At 48.1% G+C, this 18,161-nt stretch overlaps 1 protein-coding gene and 1 long non-coding RNA gene across 2 annotated transcripts in view; one reads left to right on the top strand and one right to left on the bottom strand.

The window, feature by feature from the left end:
* The window catches only part of LOC129393554 (uncharacterized), a 9,082-nt gene extending 4,011 nt beyond the window's left edge, over positions 1-5,071 (bottom strand). Inside the window, exon 1 of the long non-coding RNA XR_010108972.1 lies at positions 4,936-5,071. This is a non-coding gene — a long non-coding RNA (uncharacterized LOC129393554). The remainder of the gene's footprint in view (positions 1-4,935) is intronic.
* Positions 4,921-18,114, top strand: UNC119B (unc-119 lipid binding chaperone B). The gene is made up of 5 exons (XM_003832381.4): positions 4,921-5,217; positions 7,775-7,888; positions 11,115-11,226; positions 11,357-11,529; positions 14,387-18,114. Exons 1-5 carry the CDS (start codon positions 4,974-4,976, stop codon positions 14,497-14,499), a joined length of 756 nt encoding a protein of 251 aa, XP_003832429.1. The 5' UTR covers positions 4,921-4,973; the 3' UTR covers positions 14,500-18,114.
* Positions 18,115-18,161: the final 47 nt, after the last annotated feature.

Genomic DNA, 18,161 nt, shown 5'->3' on the forward strand with positions numbered 1-18,161 from the left:
AACAAACAGCCCTCAGCCAGATAGTAGAGTGACTTGGTACTAAGGAAATTACTAGCTCTTAGTCCCAGACCACAAGCCATGCCTGCAATCCCAGCCATGACTTGCTAATTCAGTGCATGCCATCTGGGGAGGCAGCAGAAAGCAGGACTGAACTTTCAGTCTTGGCAGAAAAATGCCAGCTGATGATGTCTTGCTTACCTTGGTTACACCAGCTCTGGGCCCCACCTGCCTGGCCTGATTTGAAGGCAGACTGCCTGGCTACTCTGGGACTGCCCTGGAAAACAGCCACTCTCACACCTCTTACAGGGAGGAAAACAGCCAGCGGGAGAGAGTCAGCCCTGAGCTGGGGGGAAAGGAAGGCTGGCCCTCTGCTTTTGGTGTCAGGATTACTATTTAATGCAGTAGTCCTCTATTTTCCTTCTTCCCCCAAATAAAGTGTTAGTATATGTAATTTTCAAAAGACATTTTAAAAGAGCCTTTCCCCACACCTCAAAAAATTTGATGTGGAAAGGCAGATTGGAGGTTACACCCCTAATTTTTCCTACCCCTTTAAAAAATGAAAGTATATATATTTCCTTCCCTTTCCCTTTCCTTCATTTCCTTCTTTCTTTTCTCGTTTCCTTCCTTTCCCCCCTTCCTTTCTTACAGTCTCACTCTGTCACCCCTCGAACTTCTGGCCTCAAGCAATCCTCTGGCTTTGGCCTCCCAAAGTGTTGGTATTACAGGCATGAGCCACTGTGCCCAGCCAGTCTATTCCTTTTAACCAAAATTCATAGGTAGTGCCCAGAGAGAGTACAAGCTCTGACTCATACGGCAGTATTTACTTAAAAAAAAAAAAAGCCAGGCATGGTGGCTCACGCCTGTAATCCCAGCACTTTGGGAGGCTGAGGCAGGCTGATCACCTGAGGTCAGTTCAAGGCCAGCCTGACCAACATGGTGAAACCCCATCTCTACTAAAAATACAAAAATTAGCTAGGTGTGGTGGTGGGCACCTGTAATCCCAGCACTTTGGGAGGCTGAGGCAGGCGGATCACCTGAGGTCAGTTCAAGGCCAGCCTGACCAACATGGTGAAACCCCATCTCTACTAAAAATACAAAAATTAGCTAGGTGTGGTGGTGGGCACCTGTAATCCCAGCTACTTGGGAGGCTGAGGCAGGAGAATCGCTTGAACCTGGGAGGCGGAAGTTGCAGTGAGCCAAGATTGTGCCACTGTACTCCAGCCTGGGCGACAGAATGAGACTCTGTCTCAAAAAAAAGAATAATAAAAATAAAAAATAAAGTAAAATAAAAAAACAGGCCAGGCACAGTGGCTCACGCATGTAATCCCAACACTTTGGGAGGCTGAGGCAGGTGGATCACAAGTTCAGAAGATCGAGACCAGCCTGTCCAACATGGTGAAACCCCGTCTCTACTAAAAATACAAAAATTAGCTGGGCATGGTGGCGCGTGCCTGTGTTCTCAGCTACTTGGGAGGCGGAGGCAGGAGAATCGCTTGAACCCAGGAGGCAGAGGTTGCAGTGAGCCGAGATTGTGCCACTGCACTCCAGCCTGGGTGACAGAGCGAGACCCGTCAGAAAAAAAAAAAAAAAATTAAGTTTGAGGTTGCTTTTAAATTTTAAAAGAAAGTAAGGCAACTTTGGCATAGAGTTTGCCTTCCAGACACAGATCCAAAAGTATTTTCTTTTCTTTTTTTTTTTGAGACAGAGTCTTGCTCTGTTGCCAGGCTGGAGTGCAGTGGCGCGATCTCAGCTCACTGCAACCTCCACCTCCCAGGTTCAAGCGATTCTCCTGCCTCAGCCTCCCAAGTAGCTGGGACTAAAGGAGTGTGCCACCATGCCCGGCTAATTTTTGTAGTTTTAGTAGAGACGGGGTTTCACCATATTGGTCAGGCTGGTCTCGAACTCCTGACGTTGTGATCTGCCTGCCTCGGCTTCCCAAAGTGCTGGGATTATAGCCGTGAGCCACTGCACCTGGCCGGTATTTTCTTTTTAAAAAAGTATACAAGCAGCCCATGATTATATGCTTGAGATAAAATAGTACAGAAGTAGTTCTAAATAATGTCAAAAGTGAATATATTTCCTTTAGTCTCTTCTGATACTCTCCTCCCCAGACGTAATCAAAGTTAATGTTTTAATGTATATCCAGACCTCTTCCTTTACAGTTACAAATGCATATTTATATTTATGTCTATGTCTATCTGTGTATTTTTTTTTTTTTTTTGAGACAGGGTCTCACGCCCATGGCCCAGGCTAAAGTGCAGTGGTGCGATCTCAGCTCACACAGCCTCGGCTTCCTGGGCTCCGGTGATTCTCCCACCTCAGCCTCCTGAGTAGCTGGGACTACTGGCATGCACCAGCACGCCCAGCTAATTTTCGTATTTTTAGTAGAGACGGGGTTTTGCCATGTTTCCCAGGCTGGTCTCGAACTCCTGGGCTCAAGCAATTTGCTCACCTTGGCCTCCCAAAGTGCTGGGATTACAGGCATGAGCCACCACACTTGGCCCACATCTAAATATTTATATACTTTTTATTTTAAATAAATGGGATTCGCGGCTGGATGCAGCTGAGCTGTGATTGTGCCACTGCACTGCAGCCTGGGTGACAAGAGTGAGACCCTGTCTTAAATAAATAAATACATAAATATGACTCTGTGCCTTGCTTTTTGCCCTACTTAATATATGTTTGAGATCTTTCCATACTAATATATATGTCTCATTTTTTAAAACAGCTCTATGTAACGTGAATGGATACAAATGTAATTTATTGTAATTTGTCAATATTACAAATCTCTGTGCATGCATGTAGGGTAAATTGCTAGATGTGGAATTGCAGGTGAAGAGGTTACATTTGCCATCATCCCTAGAAAGAGAAAAGCCATGGTCCAGGTAACTAGTCTTGGTGCTATGAGAACAAACCTTCCGTAAATAAGTATATGGGAAATGGCCACATGCTAAACCACCCTCTTGGCCATTCACAATCAAGTAGCATATTAAAAGTTCTGGAAATTCTTCAGTAACCACTCTTTTGAGTGGTTTAAAAAGAGTTGTTTGCAAAAGGAAAGACTTTAATTCTTTGTACACATTTATTAAAATCTCCCTGAACAGTTAGTTAAATGCCACCATATACTAATCTCTCAAAGACAGTACAGCATTTGGGTAGGAATTTGGCCACACACTATGCCACCCAATTGGGCAGCTGGGGTGGGGTCAGGTTTGGACTTTGTCCAGGAACCAAGAGATGCCTGTCTTGGTGGCTTTGGTGAGAGGGACTCAGCAAGCAAGGCCTGGCAAGAACGTCAAGAGGCTCTGGGGGACGGTTGCAATTTTACTCTAGCCTGGCTGAGAGGTGATGTCAGACCTAGCAGACACACTGCATCAATCAGGCCCAGGCCTCCAACACAGAACAGTGCAGATCTAGAATCCCTAGAGAAGGAGCCCCTCAGGGTGGAAGACGGTAGACCACATCCCCCTGTTGACCCACTTCTGGCTAATTGGTGAGGTCATGGCTAACTTCCAAAGCTCAGTGCAGATATTGCCTCTGAAAACTTCCGAAGCCCTCAAGCTTTTACAGCCAGGTCAGAATAAACCACTCCTGTGTGTTCTCCTAGCACCTTTGCTGCATCTCTTAGTGCAGTCAGTGAGTCTAGTTTGTCTTCCAGTTCATACTAACCTACCTTGTGAAAAGGAAGGGTCACATAATGAATTGTGTACTTTACAGTCTTCTCTAACAAAAGTGGGAGCTCTTCCATAGTGGGATACTGTTCAGGCTCTCATTCAATCATTACTGAGCACCTACCACGTGTCAGGCATTAGCTGAACTGCTGGGAATTCAGGGGTGAGGCAGACCCAATCCCTGCCCTCACCCTTAACATCTCCTGTAGCCTAGCCCAATGTCTAGCCCAGGGCCTGGCACAGTAGGGCTTACGGATGGCAATCTCATTGGAAAGTTTGTCTTGAAACTGCCTTTGCAAAACAAACACTGCTTTAACTTACCTTCTATGCTAAATATATTAATAAACATTTTCTCAAGATGCATTGTCCACTAATAGCTTAGTGTTGAAGAACAGGCCTTGGGTCAGATGGACCTGGATTAAAATCCCTGTTCCCTCCTCTTACTGCTTGAGGGACTTTGGACATGTTACCTGACTTCTCTGAACTTGAGCTTCCTGATCTGTAAAATGGAGACAGTAATACCTCACAGGGTTGTTGTGAGGTGAGGAGCCTGCCCTATAGCAAGTGTCCTGCCATATAGCAAGTGCGCAGTAAACACTGGCCATTCTTCTTCTTGGTGTGATTACTGGGAATTAGTTGCCATTGTGCTGTTGGGACTGGTGACAGAACTCTTGGATTGAGAATGCCGAGATGGTGCACGGAAGATTCTGTGTGCTCTTTCAGACCAGGAGGAGGATGAGGAGGAGGAAAGTTTATATGACGTAAATTCATTTGACCGTAAGATATGTATTTAAACATCGTGGACGATCTTGGGGGTCTGATGGGGAGTGGGGTTGCTGAAGCTCCAGCCACCCCTAGGCCCTCCACCTGGCAGGACCAAAGTTGGGGCAGTAGCCGAAGCACCGCCCCCCGGGCCCCGCAGGAGTGTGCAGTCACCTAGTTAGGCCTATCTTGGCCTGCCCATCACTCCTGGCCTGCGGTCTCCTAACCCTGTGGCAGCAGCAGCATTCCCTGAATGGATCGAAGGCTGCCATGGTGTCGTCCGCTGAATTGCTATAGGAGTCAGCCCAGGGCTGCTCATGTGCACCTCAGGTTGCTGATGGCAGCTCTAGTTATTTGGGGATGGAAGTTTGGGGAGAGTGGGCCTTGGTCCACCCTGTGCGAAAGGGAATTCCACCGCCCCCCGGGCGCCCGCCCCCGCCCCGCCCCCTCCCCGCCCCCTCCCCGCCGGGCCCCGGGCCCCGCCCCCGCTCTCCATAGTTACCGCGCTGTGGAGGCGGCGGCCATCTTGGCGGCGGAGCGATGAGCGGGTCTAACCCGAAGGCTGCGGCCGCGGCGTCGGCGGCTGGGCCCGGGGGGCTGGTGGCTGGCAAGGAGGAGAAGAAGAAGGCGGGCGGCGGCGTCCTGAACCGCCTGAAGGCGCGGCGGCAGGCGCCCCACCACGCGGCCGACGACGGCGTCGGGGCAGCGGTCACGGAGCAGGAGCTGCTGGCGCTGGACACCATCCGGCCCGAGCACGTCCTGCGCCTCAGCCGGGTCACCGAGAGTGAGTGCCGCGCGGGCCGCGCCCTCCCCTCGCGCCGTGCCCCGGCTCCCGGAGCCTTCAGCGGACCCGGCCACTTGACCAGAGCGGGGGTCCCCTCCAGACCCCCTCGGCCGGCCGGGCCGCGCTTCCCGCTGCCCCGCCGGCCGGGCTTTGCCCCCGCCACGCTCACGTAGCTCTGGTGGGGAAGGACTCCTGGGCTGGACCGCATTCCTGTGAGTCCGGCCACGCTAGGATGCCCTTCGGCCGGTCGGCTCCGCAGCTCTGCCGGACCTGTTTGGGTAGAGGGCCCCGTTCAGCTGAACTGGATCCTCCTGAGCCGGCCGGGGGCCGAGGTCCCCTAATAAATGGGCCCCTGGGCCCTCAACCTGGAACCCCCGGCCATCAGTGAAGTTCCCGCTCAGCCAGGCCCCCCCAGCCCTCTGGCAGGCCAGAAGCCTTACCTGCTTCCTCCGCCCCGGCCCCATGGCAGCCCTCCCCCGTTGCAGCCTGCCCGGCCTCCCTCCCTCTTTGGGTCGGGAGCGTTGCCCCTTAGTGTGCAGATGGGTTCTTCCTCAAAACACATAGCCGTGGCATTTCCTGCTCATTTAAAACTGTGCCACATTAAAACAAAAATAAAGTTTCAGTTTGTGTACAGACTCCGACATGTGACTCCTGCTTTTGACATTCTCGTGAATTAAGAATGATTTCAGGGTTTCAGAAATGCGTTTCCTGCACAAAAGGCAACCATCCTAAGCTTTTTCGTTGATAGGAGGATGGGTGGGAAGAAAAATGTTGCCCAGTCCCTGCCCTGGGTGATCTCCCTTTTTCTGTTCTCTGCCAAGCCAGTCCCTGACTTGACGTCTTTTCTCTTGCTGCTGTTTTCCCTGCAGGAGTGTGCACTCACCTAGTTAGGCCTATCTTGGCCTGCCCATCACTCCTGGCCTGCAGTCTCCTAACCCTGTGGCAGCAGCAGCATTCCCTGGATGGATCGAAGGCTGCCATGGTGTCTGCTGAGCTGCTATAGCAGGCAGCCCAGGGCTGTTCAGGTGCACCTCAGGTTGCCGATGGCAGCTCTAGTAATTTGGGGATGGAAGTTTGGGGGGAGTAGGCCTTGGTCCACCCTGTGCGAAAGGGAATTCCCATTTCCTAAAAGAGTTTTAATTTGATTCTAGATATTTGGATGCCCCCGTTTCCCAATACTGTTTGGGTTGAGACTGTCCTTACCAGACCTGAGCGTATCTTTAGACATTCTTGCTAGTTTTATTGAAACAGTGTGAAAAAGCTTCTTTTCTTCTGAACCAGTTTTCATTTGGGGCTCTGAAAGTACAGATGCTCAGCACCTGGTCTTGGTAACCTCATGCCTTCTCCTGCCATCCAAGTGAGTTAGGGTATTCTGTGCCTGGCCCTAAGCAGGATTCTCAGTGGGCACTCAGATCCTATCTGGGGGCTTGGGATTGTTGCTCATTGTCCAAACCCACCTCTGCAGCTTCTTAGAGAGAGTCTGGCAACCTCTTTGTTACTCTTCTTAACGTCTCGTTCATTCTATCCAGCAGATTATTTGAGTACCCTCTAAGAGTCCAAAGCCAATGTTAGCCTTTTTAGCAGTTACAGAATAATCAGTAGTTGTCAAGTTTGCCGTCTTAATAAAGAGACAACTTGTAAAACACGAAAACAACTAACTCAGGCAATAAAAGATCAAGTATCAAAATGAGCTGTGGAGAAGATGCTATCCGGAATCATCCTAGAAAGAAATCAGTGAAATTGGCTGTAATTAGAATTATTTCAATTTGCTGCTCACGTTCTAGTCACTTGGGCCTAATGTCTTCACCGGCAGATTTATCCTCTTGCCTGGATATGTATGATATGTATTGTCTACTGTATGATTTTGTGTAGCCCACAAACTAAGATTAGGTTTGTACATTTTTAAATGGTTGAAAAAAACTTTAAAATCTTGAGACACGTGGTTATGTAAAATTCATATTTCAGTGTCCATAAATACAGTTTTACTGGAATATAGCCACATTCATTCATTTGCGTATTGTCTGTGGATGCTTTTGTGGCTACAATGATAGAGTTGAGTAGTTGTGACAGAGACCATGTGGCGGCAAAGCCTAAATTATTTAGAATCTGGCTCTACAGAAAAGTTTGCTGATCTCGGCTTTCTTACACTGACAGTTGGCAAACTAACGTTGGCAAACTAGCACTGTATTATCTGCTAAGTCAGTTTAAATGTCTTAGATTGGAATTCTATAAAAAGTTCGCCCTGTTCTGACATCCAACTTGATAGATGATGAAAGATTTTTATGTGTTTCCAAAGAAATCCACCTTTTCTATCCTAGTTTCTAAAAGTTTTGCAATTTTTCATCCAAAGCAAGTCCTTGTTATTTTTTTTCTTTGTTGGATCCCCTAATTCTGTCCATACAACTTCTGCTGGTGATAACACATGAGAAAGTTTTTGGGAGTATTTTAAGTGTGTTGTGTAAGAAAAAATCTGAGTTTGCTTCAAAACTTGAGAATTAAATAAATGGTAGTTTTGGAGGATTATTTAACAGTGTTGGTTTCTCTCTCTTGTTTTCAGATTATTTATGTAAACCCGAAGACAACATCTACAGTATTGATTTCACCCGCTTCAAAATTCGAGATTTGGAGACAGGGACAGTACTGTTTGAGATTGCCAAACCTTGCGTTTCAGGTAGGCCTCTACGTTGTGGTGACCACTAGACAGTTTTGAGCCAAAGGTCTTTGAAACTCAAATCTTTGTGTGCCACTGCATCCTGTTTCTTGGACTCCAGTGTGTCCCACTTCTGTGACCTCTTCCCGTGGCCTGGCCTGCCAGGCATGGTGGTTTGAAGCTGCGTTCAGAGGCTGATGTTTGTTGGATGTCTATTCTGTGCTGGTCACTGTGTTCCACGTCTTTGTGCACATCAGTGTATGTAATCCTCACACCTCTTTGAGGAATTACTGTTATCTCTGTTTTACAGCGAAGGATCTGAGGCCTACAATTCCCAGGCGGCTCTTTCCTAAGGCCCTGTGCTGGTTCATCTTACCATGTTGCCTCCAGTTGGGAAAGGAATCCTTGAAATTAAACTATAATGAGGAAAACTCACCTGAGCCTGGTGCCCTCTTGGAGGGTGATAGGGAGGATCCTGGTCCAGACATGAGGCAGTTTGAGCCATCTTCTTGCTCTCTTTTACATATTGCCTTGGAGTTCCCAGACCTAGTTTGGATTTTAATCTCAACCATTTTCTGGAAGAACAGACCCAGGAACTCAACTACTTGGGGTTCCTTAAATTAGCCTCCCATAGCCGCTTCCTGTGCTTGTGATAAAGTGCCAGGCTGATCTGGACCACAGAAGCCTTTGGAGCACCTCACTGGAGGTTTAGCGCCCCCTGGAGTTAGTCATTTGTAGAACACTGGTACAGATACCCATAGTATCAGTGTGGTTTGTAAACTTACTTTGCAGTGTTTCTCATCTGATTTGCTACTTAGAGCCTGCAAATTTGATAAGGCCCCGATTTCACCCCTACCTGGTGGTATTTGTGCTATCACAATCTAATACTGACCAAGGCACCCAGAGGCTCAAGTTCATGGGTAATTTTGTTGTTGTTTTGTGGGTTTTTTTTTTTTGTGTTGTTTGTTTTGAGACACAGTCTTGGTCTGTCACCCAGGCTGGTGTGCAGTGGCACAATCTCGGCTCACTGCAACCTCTGCCTCCTGGGTTCAAGAGCTTCTCCTGCCTCAGCCTCCCAAGTAGCTGAGATTACAGGTGCCCACCACCATGCCTAGCTAATTTTTGTATTTTTAATAAAGACGGGATTTCACCATGTTGGTCAGGCTGGTGTCAGACGCCTGACCTTTGATTCGCCTGCCTTGGTCTCCCAAAGTGCTGGGATTACAAGTGTGAGCCACCGCGTCTGGTTGCTCATGGGTAGTTTTTTATTGGGATGGTCAGATCAAGACCAGCTAGCTTCCTGGGTCTGTGGTGTTCTCATCTCTAAGCCACATATCACAGTACCTGAGACATTGCAAGGACTCCAGGCCTACTACAGGTATGTGGATTTGGATTAGACTCAGAGTTGTCATTTCAATATATGACGGAACTGTTTCAAGAAGGTCAGCTGAAGATACTGTAAAGTATCTTGGTTTTCAGTCTCTCTAGTTTTTACATTTAAGGATCTTGATTCACTTGTAATATTCCCCACATTGAGGCTGGGTGCGGTGGATCACACCTGTAATTCCAGCACTTTGGGAGGCTGAGGCAGGCAGACCACTTGAGCCCCAGGAGTTTGAGACCAGCCTGGGCAACATGGCGAAACCCCATCTGTACAAAAAATACAAAAAAATTAGCCAGGCGTGGTGGCACATGCCTGTGGTCCCAGCTACTCAGGAGGCTGAGGTGGAAGGATGGCTTGAGCCTGGGAGATCAAGGCTGCAGTGAGCCGTGATCACTGCATTGCACTCCAGTGAAGGTGACAGAGTGAGACCCTATCTCAAAATAAATCAATAAATATAAACAATAGAATATCCTCACACTGAATCACTACCTTTCTGCAGCACTTGTTCTGATGAATTTGAATCCCCAAGATTTGCTGTCTCTCTGAGTCACATTGTTGGAGCCAGGGTTTTAGAGTCTCTGGGGGTGAACCCCTACTCAGCCTGGTTGCCCAGTCGCTCTTGGGCTTGTCAAAAGCAGAGATGTTTGATGCTGAAAAAGTCTTCTCTTATGTTGTACCCATGTACAGCTTAGACCTGGAGAAAATATCCTCACTGGACACTGGAGGGTACTAACTCCTATTCACATTAGAATGCTTGTTCTCTGATTCTTTTTTTTTTTTTTTTTTGAGACGGAGTTTCACTCTTGTTGCCCAGGCTGGAGTGCAATGGCACAATCTCGGCTCACTCCAACCTCCGCCTCCCGGGTTCAAGCAATTCTCCTGCCTCAGCCTTCCGAGTAGCTGGGATTACAGGCATGCGCCACCACGCTGGGCTAATTTTGTATTTTTAGTAGAGACAGGGTTTCTCCATGTTGGTCAGGCTGGTCTTGAACTCCTGACCTCAGGGGATCCGCCTACCTCGGCCTCCAAAAGTGCTGGGATTACAGGCATGAGCCACCGTGCCCAGCCCTCTGATTCATTTTACAAATCTTTCATCTCCTGGGTTCAGGAATGGACTAGACCGGAGACCAGCATTAACCTTGTAGAGGCCACCACATCTGCTTCACCCTTTCCCAGGTGGTCAAAGGGTTAGGCCCGGTATGGCCTAGAAGTAAACATCAGTCAAGGAACTATAGTATCCCAAGGCTGTAGGTCAATGTCTTCTATTTAAATAACAAAATTATTTTTAGTGGTTTATCTTTGCGGCCTGTCAGAAATTTTTATATTCATTGAAATAACTTTCTGATAAGTGTCAACTTTTGTAGCCTCATTCTTTTAGGTTGGTGCTAGCGCTTCAACTTGGTTAACTACAGACCTAGTCTGAATAGAATAGACCATGTCAGAGGCCCAGTTCCCAGCTTGTGTTTCAGGTTTCACCCTTAGGATATGGCATAAGCTCTCAAACTATTAAAAAAGGCTAATAGCTTAGTGTTGAAGAACAGGCCTTGAGTCAGATGGACCTGGATTCAAATCCCTGTTCCCTCCTTTTACTGTTTGAGGGACTTTGGACATGTTACCTGACTTCTCTGAACTTGAGCTTCCTGATCTGTAAAATAGAGACAGTAACACCTCGAAGGGTTGTTGTAAGGAGTCTGGACTATGGCAAGTGTCCTGCTATATAGCAAGTGCGCAGTAAACACTGGCCATTCTTCTTGTTGGTGTGGTTACTGGGATTGGTTGCCATTGTGCTGTTGGGACTGGTGATAGAACTCTTGGATTGAGAATGTCGAGATGGTGCACTGAAGATTCTGTGTGCTCTTTCAGACCAGGAGGAGGATGAGGAGGAGGGAGGTGGAGACGTGGACATCAGCGCAGGACGTTTTGTCCGCTATCAGTTCACACCGGCATTTCTCCGCCTCCGGACAGTCGGGGCTACGTGAGTACCATTACTACCTGAGGGGAGAACATTCTGTTTGTTCACAGAGAAGAGTGTTTTCGGTTGGGTTTTGGGTTGGCTTTAGAGGAGGGAGGAGGCAAAGTCGGGCTTACAGAGATTTATTTTCCAGGGTGGAGTTCACAGTGGGAGACAAACCTGTTTCAAACTTCCGGATGATCGAACGGCACTATTTCCGGGAACACTTGCTGAAAAACTTTGACTTTGATTTTGGCTTCTGCATCCCCAGCAGTAGGAACACTTGTGAACATATCTATGAGTTTCCCCAGCTTTCGGAGGATGTCAGTATGTATCCCCTGACCCTTACAGCACTCTAGATTCTGAGGGCTACAAGGAACAAACCTTGAAACCCATCTGGTCCAGCGCCTGGCATTGTCTCGTGGCAGTGCTGACATGATGCGTATCTAGTCATTTGACCTCAGGCTTCTCATTTCCTATTGCTCCTGGCTCCTGTTCTAAACTCTGACTCGGCCCGTATGGGAGCAATGAAGGGTTTGTTTGTTTTTGTTTTTTTCCCCTGAGACAGAGTCTTGCTCTGTCTGTTGCCCAGGCTGGAGTGCAGCAGCGCGATCTCGGCTCACTGTAACCTCTGCCTCCCAGGTTCAAGCGATTCTCCTGCCTCAGCCTCCTGAGTAGCTGGGATTACACCATGCCTGGCTAGTTTTTGTATTTTCAGTAGAGACGGGATTTCACCATGTTGGTCAGGCTGGTCTCGAACACTTGACCTCATGATCCACTCTCCTCGGCCTCCCAAAATGCTGGGATTACAGGTGTGAGCCACTGCCCCCGGCCCTTTTGTTTTTTTCTTTTGTTTTTGAGACGGAGTCTTGCCCTATTGCCCAGGCTGGAGTGCAGTGGCACAGTCTTGGCTCAGTGCATCCTCCGTCTCCTGGGTTCAAGTGATTCTCCTGCCTCAGCCTCTCGAGTAGCTGGGATTATAGGCACCTGCCACCAAGCCCGGCTAATTTTTTGTATTTTTTGTAGAGACAGAGTTTCATCCTGTTGGTCAGGCTGGTCTCGAACTCCTGACCCTGTGATCCACCTGCCTCATCCTCCCAAAGTGCTGGGGATTACAGGCGTGAGCCACTGTGCTCAGTCTGAAGGTTTTTTTTTTTTTTTTCTTTTTGAGACGGAGTCTTGATCTTGTCACCCAGGCTGGAGTGCAGTGGCGCAATCTCGGCTCACTGCAAGCTCTGCCTCCTGGGTTCATGCCATTCTGCCTCAGCCTCCTGAGTAGCTGAGACTACAGGTGCCCACCACCATGCCCGGCTAATTTTTTGTATTTTTAGTAGAGACGGGGTTTCACCGTGTTAGCCAGGATAGTCCCAATCTCCTGACCTCGTGATCTGCCTGCTTCGGCCTCCCAAAGTGCTGGAATTACAGGTTTGAGCCACTGCGCCCGGCCGGTCTGAAGGTTTTAATAATACAGGCCATCCTTTTAGATGCCTCCTGTGGGAAGACAGTGCCTAAGGGAGATAAAAGGAGGCCTGTGACCATCCCTGGGACTCTGATCAGATAAAGCACCTCTCCTGTGCACTGTTAGTCATGGTTTTCCATTGTGTTTTAGTCATTGGCCCTTCAGAGCTAGATGTGAAACTGCAGGCTGAATAGAATCAAGGCCAGAGGACTTCTTTTCCATTCCCTGCAGGATAGAGAGTTGATTGGATAAAGTGTTGAGATAGATCCAGCAGGAAGGAATGGGGCTGTTGTAGATTTTGGGGCAGGAGTGAGAAGGTGGAAATACTGTTTGAGGAAGAGTGGCCTAGACCTGGGGAGGGCACCAGAGGGAGAAGGCTGCTGCCGTGTAGCCTCGGCAAGGGAAGATGGGGACCAAACGAGAGAGAAAGAACAGCCCTTGTCAGTTTCTGCAACTTTGGCCTAGCCACCTCAGGTTCGCATCCTTCGTGAATAGTTAGGGAAAATTCAAGTCATTTATGAGGGTGTGAATGGAATCCTGTGACTAGTGATGCCTGTAGTTGCCTTGCTGGCATCACTGATTGGTCCTCTCAGAATCCCAGGTCCTTAAGAATTGTCATATTCTGAAAACCAGATAACCTTTAATCGTGTGGCAGTACAGTTCCCAGGTAAAATGAGGATTGCTGAGATGTGGGGCAGGGTGTTGACGACAGCATCTGGTTCTGACTTGAACCCCTCTTCCCAAGCTGGCTAGAATATGTAGATACTTGCAAGAAAAGATGATGTATAGTGTTATAAGTTTTACCCATGAAGCCAAATCAGCCTGGAGGGCAATATTATGCATATAAACCGAGTAGTTTTGGCATTGGTGGGTTCAAAGAACTTTAAAAAATCAGTTTCACTTTTTGAAAACTGTGGTGAGCAACAGCATTTCCTCCAGGGGACTCCAAATGGCATGTAATCATTAACTCAAAACTGATCAGAGGTAGTATTATCTTTACTCTCCAGTATGGTTAAAGACTCAAAATGGCATGTAATCATTAACTCAAAACTGATCAGAGGTAGTGACTGTTAATTATCTTTACTCTCCAGTATGGTTAAAGAGGTCTGGGCAGTTGCCTGAACAAACAAGACTTTACTTTAGATCCCAAGACAAGCAGACCTATTGCTGAATCATTTGCGAGTTAATACCCAGAAGGTCTCCGGAGAAGGCTCCCTGCCCTGTGTTCCTTGCACTCATTCCAATCTAGGATTCCTTGGGTTGTCAGGGTTGTGTGTGGAGGTGGGCACAGTGAGGCTCAGATTTCTGAATTTGGAGTGGAATGTCTAGAGGTGGGCCACTGACCAGAGGCCAGGGCTGGCTTTGGTCAGCTGAGAGCACTGAGTAAATAGGTTGGTGGGGTCCATGTTGGGAAGAGGGGTGAGCACATTTCCCTGGTATCTTGGCTGAAGAATCCAGGCTGGAGATGACAGAGGAGGCCATGGTGGAGAGTTGATTGCATCCTTATGTTGAAATGGAGATCATGTTCAGTTGGGGGGCCTCTGTGGTCTCCCCAGCTGTCAAGGGCTGCCTCCCTCTGTTCTGACCTCATCGTTATTCTGGCAGAGTATACTCTGAAGCGCTGGCTTATTTTGGAGGGGATACAAAGTTTTCTCCCACTTACCCTGTGGGGCAGACTGAAACATAATTCTTTGCTTTTTTCTTCCCCCTTTGCCTGACTTGCAGTTCGTCTGATGATTGAAAATCCTTACGAGACCCGCTCTGACAGCTTCTACTTTGTTGACAACAAGCTGATAATGCACAACAAGGCTGATTATGCCTATAATGGAGGCCAGTAAGTGCTGCAGGAGTAGATAGGGGAGGTGCTTTGCCGCGGCCACAAGATCCTGGCACACGGAGATGATCGAAGCTGCAGTTTGTCAACACACATCTGGAACCTGGCCCCAGGAAGCCAAGGCTGGGGTGGCAGTTTCCTGCGCACCAAAGGAGCTGCCAAACAGTGCTGTGTTTTCTTCCCCGGTATTTTTTCTTCCCTTTTTTTCCTGCCCCGTAGGTTGCAGAGGTACTATAGTAAAGTAAAAGGTTAGGATAAGGGTCCTGGAATCCAGATAAAAAAGTTTATTTTCCTGTAGTTCTGGCTGCCTGTTGGTTGTCTTGATGACCAGGCATAGCTGTGCCTGGTGAGAAGGCTCTGGCCAGGCCCACCAGCAGGTCAGCAGCTCTTAAGGTTCCTGGGTGCTGTGGGAAGCTGAAAGGTAGGCCTCTTCCAGGTAGCTCCTCCTCTCACCTCCGGCATTGCCATCAGCGCAGTCTGCCCTCGGTCTGTGTGAAGTCTTAAACCAACTGGAAGAAACTTGAAAGGGTGGGGAGGGAGGGAGGTGCCAAGAGTGGAGGCACCAAGGAATGGGTGATGCTGCCAAGCTGAAGGGTCTGCTTTGTGGAGAGGCTGCTGCTCTGTCTGACTTCCAGGGTCTCAGCCAGCCCTCCTGGGAATAGACCAAGGTTTCAGCCTGGCAGTGCCTTCTGTTCCCATTTTGGAGGACAGACAAGCTTGCTCCACATCTCCTGGCTCCTCCCTTCTGAGTCTCATGAAATAGAATGAGTCAGCTCTGCTCATGGAACAGTAGTATCTCTTGAGGCCAGAGCAGGTCTTGTATTTTGTTTTTTTATTTCCAGACTTCTTTGGGGGAGGTTTTATAAAATGACAGTGGTGTTCCCAGCATATGTGATATGTGGTTAGACTTCTGATAGTATTAATCAGCTTCCAGGGGCTAATCTGGCTTATGTTGGGAGGATATGCTTACGAATCAGCAGCAGCTTTCTAAAGGAGAGATTTGACTTTTCTCTGCACTGCACAGCCTGGAGGATTGGCTTTTGATGGGGATTTGCCTCCGAAGCTCTTTGTACATTTCTTGTTTAGGAGGGTTTTCCTATCTACCTTTCTACTGAAGTAGTTTCTGGAACTTTCCTGGTGGATCAGAGTTAAGTAATGCAGTCTGAGCCTTCAGACTGCTAGTTAGAATTGTTTTAGGTGTTCAGAAAGGGCAAAATAGGCTGATGTGGCCTGTCAGAGTGATGTGTTCTCAAAAAAGTTCACTTGCACATCTGTGGGCTGCTTTTGTCCTCAGACCCTTAGTGGACAGACTCCACAAACCCTCTGATGAGATGATTGATGTGGCCAGGGTCCAGTTAGCATCAGTAGAAGGATGTCACTAGGAAAGGCCCAGGTATCTGGTAAGTGACTGTGAGGTGTCACAGTACCTGTGACAGGAGAGTGTCCTGAAGTGCTTGGGAGAAAGGCCGTATGGGGGCCAGGGATGGAAGAGACAGTGTGTGGCCACAGAAATTCCTGTCCATCCACCACCAGTGCTGCTCCCTGTGTGGGCTCTAGGGCGAGTGGCCCCAAACCTTGGCCCAGTGCTTTGTCCCAGGCCAGAGTCTTGGCAATGCCACATGCTGGCAGCTTTCTCACTGAGAAGGTCCTAGCTTACCCCTGTGTGCTGGCCTTGGATTCAGCCCCGAGAGAGGGGAGAGACCATTCCTCCTGTGGAGTGGGTTCCTTATCACCAGACTGGCCACTCTCAGAACTGGCGTCCACTGTAAATCCAGGTGCCTTACGTGTGGCTCTGTCCCTTATGCTGCAGGGGAAAGCTGCATTGCCATTGTTCCCACCTCCTCACTGGCAGAAAGATGCCAGTGCTGTTAGCACTGTCTCCTCACCTTCTGTTTCTCATTGTGGCTCCTCAAATGGGATTTGCATGTTCCTGTCAAGCGTAACAACAATCCCTTCTCTCTTTGACAGAGGCCCAGGTGGGACAGTTTCTACTATTTGATATTTGAGTATTATCTGGGATGTGGTTCTGGAGCTGCCCAGAGCTGTGCTTAGTGGAGTGTGTCTTGGAAACATGCCCCTGGGCACACTGTATCTGCTACATTAGTGGGCTATCTCTTAATCTGCAGTGTTCGCTTTTGCTAGAAAGAGGATGTGGAGGAAGGAGGAGGTGGGCAATCTGGCTTGAGTTGTGCTGTATCCTCTTCCTTGTTAGCTTGCCTTAGTCTCACTGGAGACCATTTGCGGATAGTGCTTGGTCCATGCCCAGCAGGACAGGGCTTTGCTGCTTCTGAAAGTCTGGTGTTCTGTATCTGGGGCTGTGGGTTCCTGTGTCTAGCTGCTCAGGAAATCTTGAGAAGCATTCCACTCTGGGGTGTAGACCAGTATGAGTTTGAAATTCAAGCCTTTGTACCTGAGTTGGGGAGAGAATTGCAAGGCATACTTTCTCTGAAAGTAACAGAACCATTCAGGCTGCCATGTTATTAAGGAATGTGAACTGTTGATAGCAGTTACCTTGTGGGTGATACAATGGGAGGCGGCAAAAAAACTACCTGCATAGGAGACCCTGCCCTTTGTCAAGAGCTGGGAGCACATTTCATCAGAGTAGCAGGCCCACCTGGTGCCAGAGGGCCTGCCCCTCCTGCTTCTGTTCCTTTGCCTTGCAGTCTCCTGGAGAGAGCCTCTCTTTTCCTGTACAGCCTTTGGGACAAAATGCCCTTCTAGCTTCTCCAAAGAAGATCCGAGTTTATTTCATTCTATGTTTTAAAAGGAAAAAGGACATAACAAGTGAAAGAAGTTTTGGGCTAAAGTAGGCTATGTCTCTTTATATATTAGCTCAATACTGTTTTGCAGAGAAAACGTTTTTCAAGCATATGCTTCCTGAAGACACCTCAGTCTTTGGGCCATTTGATTTCCAATACATAGGGTGGAAGAATGTGATTTGGGGCTGACCATAAACTGGAAATTTGTGAAATGGCAGTGATTGGGCAATCTTCAGTTTATTTTTTCAGTTGAAGTGGAACTCATTTCTGGAATGGATTTAATAGGCTGTGTCTAATGTACAAACTGGGTGAGTCCTGCCTTAGTGTGTCCTGCCCCACCCGTACGCTTCCAGGATACTCTTTTCCCCTCTGTAAAGTCACTTTCTTCTGATGGCCAGTGTCACTATGATGTCAGTGAGGTCTGGGGATGAGGACAGTGTGTCCTGAAATTCACAGGACTGACTCCTCACCCCAGTGCACGAGGATTCCCTGTGGCATCAGGTGCTGCTTTACCTGGTGTAGGAGCCTAATCATTGAACCATTGTGTTACTCACATTCCATGTCACAGAACATCTCAGCCTCAAGAAGGATTTGGTGGAGGTGGATTTACCACTGGTTTTACAAAGGACCGTGTAAAGTCATTGAAGTTGTGAAAGTCTATTTTTTTTCCTGTAAATCTATTTTTTACAGAATATAAGAAACATCAATGACCTGATCTGTCCTTCCTCCTCCTTCCCGCTTCCCCCAAAATCACATTCCAGTTTTTATTGTCTTTGTGTCCAAAGTAAACTAGGTGACTTATTTGTATAAAATGTTATTTTGCCACATGAGACAGTAATAAAAGAAAGATTTTCACAGTACGTCTCCCTCATCCTGTCTCCTGATTGTTGGGCCCGTTGTGTTGCTG

Source organism: Pan paniscus, chromosome 10, assembly GCF_029289425.2.
Source record: "Pan paniscus chromosome 10, NHGRI_mPanPan1-v2.0_pri, whole genome shotgun sequence".
Classification (NCBI taxonomy): domain Eukaryota; kingdom Metazoa; phylum Chordata; class Mammalia; order Primates; family Hominidae; genus Pan; species Pan paniscus.

Excerpts from the sequence above, each read along its gene's own strand:
- UNC119B (XM_003832381.4), top strand. The coding sequence starts at position 4,974 with ATGAGCGGGTCTAACCCGAAGGCTGCGGCCGCGGCGTCGGCGGCTGGG. Across the intron at positions 5,218-7,774 it reads CCTCAGCCGGGTCACCGAGA|ATTATTTATGTAAACCCGAA; the intron begins GTGAGTGCCGCG and ends TCTTGTTTTCAG. Across the intron at positions 11,227-11,356 it reads CTCCGGACAGTCGGGGCTAC|GGTGGAGTTCACAGTGGGAG; the intron begins GTGAGTACCATT and ends TTTATTTTCCAG.